This window comes from Octopus bimaculoides, chromosome 24, assembly GCF_001194135.2.
Source record: "Octopus bimaculoides isolate UCB-OBI-ISO-001 chromosome 24, ASM119413v2, whole genome shotgun sequence".
Taxonomy (NCBI): domain Eukaryota; kingdom Metazoa; phylum Mollusca; class Cephalopoda; order Octopoda; family Octopodidae; genus Octopus; species Octopus bimaculoides.
Window position 1 is genome coordinate 30,473,309 of NC_069004.1, and position 4,822 is coordinate 30,478,130.

Genomic DNA, 4,822 nt, shown 5'->3' on the forward strand with positions numbered 1-4,822 from the left:
GGCCTATTGTTTCGTCAAATGTATCGGAGAATCTGCATTAGGATCAGAACCGTTTTGAAGAACGTCAGCCTGGTGGTTTTTGGTAAGCAAGATTTGATTTTGTGCCGCCAATATGAAACCTTCAGTCTCTGCTTTCAATCCTGAGTTCCCCAGCCACTGACGTGTTGTTACTTGGTCTACATCAGCATTTCGGCTTCGAAGTATATACTGTCGATGCAGAGGCTTCTTAATTTATTTCTGCCCGTTCTTTTTTGCTGTCTGTTTGATCCGTTTTGCTTGTTTGGTGCCAATGATTTCAGTTTCTATTATTATTATTATTATTATTATTATTATTATTATTATTATTATTATTATTATTATTATCATCATCATCATCATTGACGTATAAGCCCAATATATTCATTATAACTACTCGTCTGATAAAAGTACACCAGGCCACAGCGTCACAGTCATATGTGCACGACATGATGATCTCATATCAAGATAAACGGTGCACGACCTTGCAGGTAAGGCCCAGTTAGAAGTTTCATCAGGTCGAGTAACTCAACCTGTTCAAAAGGTCCCTAAACAAAACACCTATGTTTCCAGAGGTGAATTATTCAAACCCCATAGAACTCCTCTCAACACATGGCTATGATGCTCCCCTACTACTTCTGCTTGTGATCAGAGATGCACATATCGTCATCCACCAAGTGACATACTCAACTGGTTAAGGTGAAACAACTGACAAGCAAATAATCTGTGGTATTGAGCAGAATATCTGCTGCAGCCCATCTTTTATACCAAGACAAAACAATGTACACGATAATACTTTCAGTCAGTAAAGATGAGAAACCATGAGAGCCAGTGCCTGGTACTGCATCACATCATGTATTGTTATTATCAAACCCGCCCCAGTGCTCTATATATGGAAAGAGAGAGACAGAGAGACGGAGAGATAGATAGATACATGCATACAAACATGTATCTATCTATTGTAGATAGATACATAAGCAGGTAGATAGGCAGGTAGATAAATATATATGTAGAAGAGCAAATATAGACGATAGATAGATAAATTTACAAATAGGCAGGTAAATATATAGATGTATAAATAGATACAAACATACATACGTATGTAGGTACGTAAGGTAAGTACGTACGTACCTACCTATCTAACCACCGACCTACATGTATACTTACGGACGTTCATACGTACATACATACATACATATCTATATACATATATAGATAGATAAATAAATAGATATATACATGGATAAGTAGATATATATGTATATAGACGCATAAATAGATGGGTAGAGAGGTTAAAAATCGATAGGTAAATAGTAAAATGGGGTATCGTTGCAATTCGAACCAGATGTGTTTAGATCTTGAAACTCATTCTGTTAAACGCTAAGTCGATAATCCATAATCCATCAATGGCTTAAAGGAGTTTTGTTGGGGAGGGGGCGGAACAACGGGAAAATATTCTGATAATCGCAATGAAATGTAATTTATAAGGAATATAAAAGAAAAGCGAAATAATGTGAAACAAAAGGATACATAATTGAAGCAAAATGGCTGCTGGCGATAAATCATGCAATCAAAATGGCGTTTCAATTAAGGAATGTTTTCTCAGTTAAACTAATTAGCGATGATAGCAACAACAACAACAACGGTGAGGACGAAGGCGACGACGAGAATAAAATCAACAATAACGATAAGTAACAACAACAAGTGCAACAACTACAATAATGGAAATAACTACAACAACGATGATGACGACAGTAATGGCGATGGCGTCGACGCAAAGAAATACTGACGACTAGAACAACAACAACAACAACAACAACAATAATAATAATAGCAACAATCAAGACAACTGCAACAGCAACAACAACAATAAGGAGAAGAACATCCGAAGAAGAAGAAGACGAAGAAGAAGGAGAAGGAGGAGGAGGAGAAGAAGAAGAAGAAGGAGAAGAAGAAGAAGAAGAAGAAGAAGAAGAAGAAGAAGAAGAAGAAGAAGAAGAAGAAGAAGGAGAAGAAGAAGAAATAGAAGAAGATGATGATGATGATGATGAAGAGGATGTTGAAGAAGATAATGAAGGAGAAGAAGAAGAAGAAGAAGAAGAAGAACAACAACAACAACAACAACAACAACAACCATAACAATAATATGAACAAGTATGAAATAGTAATAACAACAACATCATCAAATCAAAGCAATAAATATTAACCACGACAATCGCAGCAGCGTCGAGATCATAATCGTCGTCGTCGTCGCCGTGGCAATCGTCTTTCGTTGTCATCCTAGTCATCACCAGCAGCATCGTTGTTGCTGTCATCGTCATCATTGTCGCCGTTGTCATGATGATGATGATGATGATGATGCATCTTAATCATCATCATCTTCGTCGTCGCCGCCATCGCGCTCATCGTCGTCGTCGTAGTCATCATCATCATCATCATCATCATCATCTACGTTCTGAGTTCCAATCCTGCCAACGTCGACTGTATCTTTTAATACTTAGTACTGGGATCGATGTCATCCACTTGCCCCTCCCCTCAAAATAACAACAAACACAACAATATTATATTGGTTCCTACTATAGGAAATAACCGCTAAGTTATGCAGACGTAAATATACCAACTACGGTTGTTAAGCGGTGGCGGCTGACAAACACAAACACAAACGCACACACACACACAACGTGCTTCTTTAAGTTTCCGTCTACCAAATCCACTCACAAGGCTTTGGTCGGTCCGAGGCTATAGTAGGAGACACTTGCCCAAGGTGCCATGAGGTGAGACTGAACCTGGAACCATGTGGTTAGGAAGCAAGCTTTTTATCACACAGCCATGCCTGCGCCTACATACATACATACATAAATATTTATACGATGAGCTTCTTTTAGTTTCCGTCAACCAAATCCACTCGCAAGGCTTTGGTCAGCTCGAGGCTATGGTAAAAAACTCTTTCCCAAGGTTTCATGCAGTGGGACTGAACCCAACCATGTGGTTGGCAAGAGAACTTCTCACCACACAGCCACACCTGAACCTGTTAAACCGAAAACAACAGTAACATTCACAACAACAGCAACATTGATAATGAAAGCTATAACTGTTTTACGACAGAAGGAAGCCAACATCAACAACAATGACAAAACAATTCAAATAACAACAGCAATCGCTACAAGAACAACAAAAGCTGCAGCACCAACAACAAAAGCAACAACTGAAGCGTTAGTAATAACAGTGGCACTCAAAGCAACAGAGGAAATTAGCGAAACATTTATAATTTCCTCATGAAAAATCCTCAAGGCACGTCAAACTGATTTTGGCGGCCATTCTCACAGTTTCGTTCATTGTGAAATTTACCCATTAATTCTATTTGCGTTCGTTTCCTGGCAAGTTTTTCAAACACGTATCATTTCTCTATTTACATTCGGTACCCTTAGGCAAGTTTTTCTATCCCCTATATTGCATTGTTTACCTTCAGTTTCTTTCATTCAATTTTAAATTAACAAAGTTATGGCTTTCTTTCTTTCTTTATATTTTAATTTTTAATTTTATTAAAAAAAAAAATTTTTTTTGCTGTTTTTGACTAGATACAAATCATTTTATATTTATATATTTTTAGAATTTTCTATTGATTTTCTATCGAAAGGGAGGACTAATAACTTTCAGATCAATAAAATCGATGTTTAGATATTGTTGTTGTTGTTGCTATTTAGCCACAGTTCGATACCGTGAACAGGCGTACGTATAATTACATCATCTCATTTGTCCTTCCTTTTTCTTTAAAGATAGTAGGGTTTGAGCTGAGAGAGAGAGAGAGATCACTATTGTTTCCGGTCAGGTGACCGTTCGTGTTAAAACAGCCGTTCTCGTTTAATTCCCCCAATTAAGCAACTTCAAGGCTGTTTCTCTGCTAGGAGGAAGAAGAAGGATGTGAGGATTTAAGCAGGGCCCTTCATCAAATTTAGAAAATTATTTCAATAAATATTATGAGACATAAGCTAGAAAACAATCAAATCTTTTATCAAATCACATCCTGTTGCCTTCAAAATGAAAAGAAGTACAGCGTAGTCAATTATAAATAATTTGAATAAGTTGAATTGGTTCGACTGGTTTAACTGATGATGGGTAATAGGCTGAAACGTGTCTATAGTTGTCACCCGGATGCCAAACCATTATCAGAAATTTCTTCCTCAAAACAATTTTCAGAAATAAATTAGCATCGGTTGTCAAGCGATGGTGGACGGACAAACACAAAGATGAACACGCATAAATATATATTTATATATATACGACAGGCTTCTCTCAGTTTGGTCGACTTGAGGCACAAAGTGCCACGCAGTGGGACTGAACCCCCTACAGTTTGGTTAGTAAGCAAGCTTCTTATCACACAGCCACTCCTCCGCCTAGTTTCTTACCATATAACCACGCCTGTTTATATATGATTGTGTGTGTATATAGTCATCTATATATCTGCGATCTATGCACCATCTGCGAATCTGTACTCGAAACAGCTGTAGGGAACTTTCTACATACCTTCTTCATTCCTTCCTTTTTTGGGGGGGAGGGGGGTTTAATTCCAATCGAAGTCGAATTTTTAGACTTGAACATGAAGCTCAAGTTTCAGTGAAGAACGAAGCCATAATTCAAATGTGTTCCGTCTTTTTCATTGAACAAATACTATACTATGTGTGTGTTTGTATGTATGTATGTGAGCGTGCGTGTGTATGTATGTGTGCGTGTATGTATGTGCGTATGTATTCATGCATGTATATATATATATATCTATATATATATATATATATATATATATATATAT

The 4,822-nt window shown here is 37.3% G+C and overlaps 1 protein-coding gene across 1 annotated transcript in view; it reads right to left on the reverse strand.

Moving 5' to 3' along the window:
* Window positions 1-226: 226 nt before the first annotated feature.
* The window catches only part of LOC128250683 (putative uncharacterized protein DDB_G0283431), a 14,315-nt gene continuing 9,719 nt past the window's right edge, over window positions 227-4,822 (reverse strand). The window contains 1 exon segment of the mRNA XM_052976293.1: window positions 227-355. Coding sequence (XP_052832253.1) covers window positions 227-355 — 129 coding nt within the window.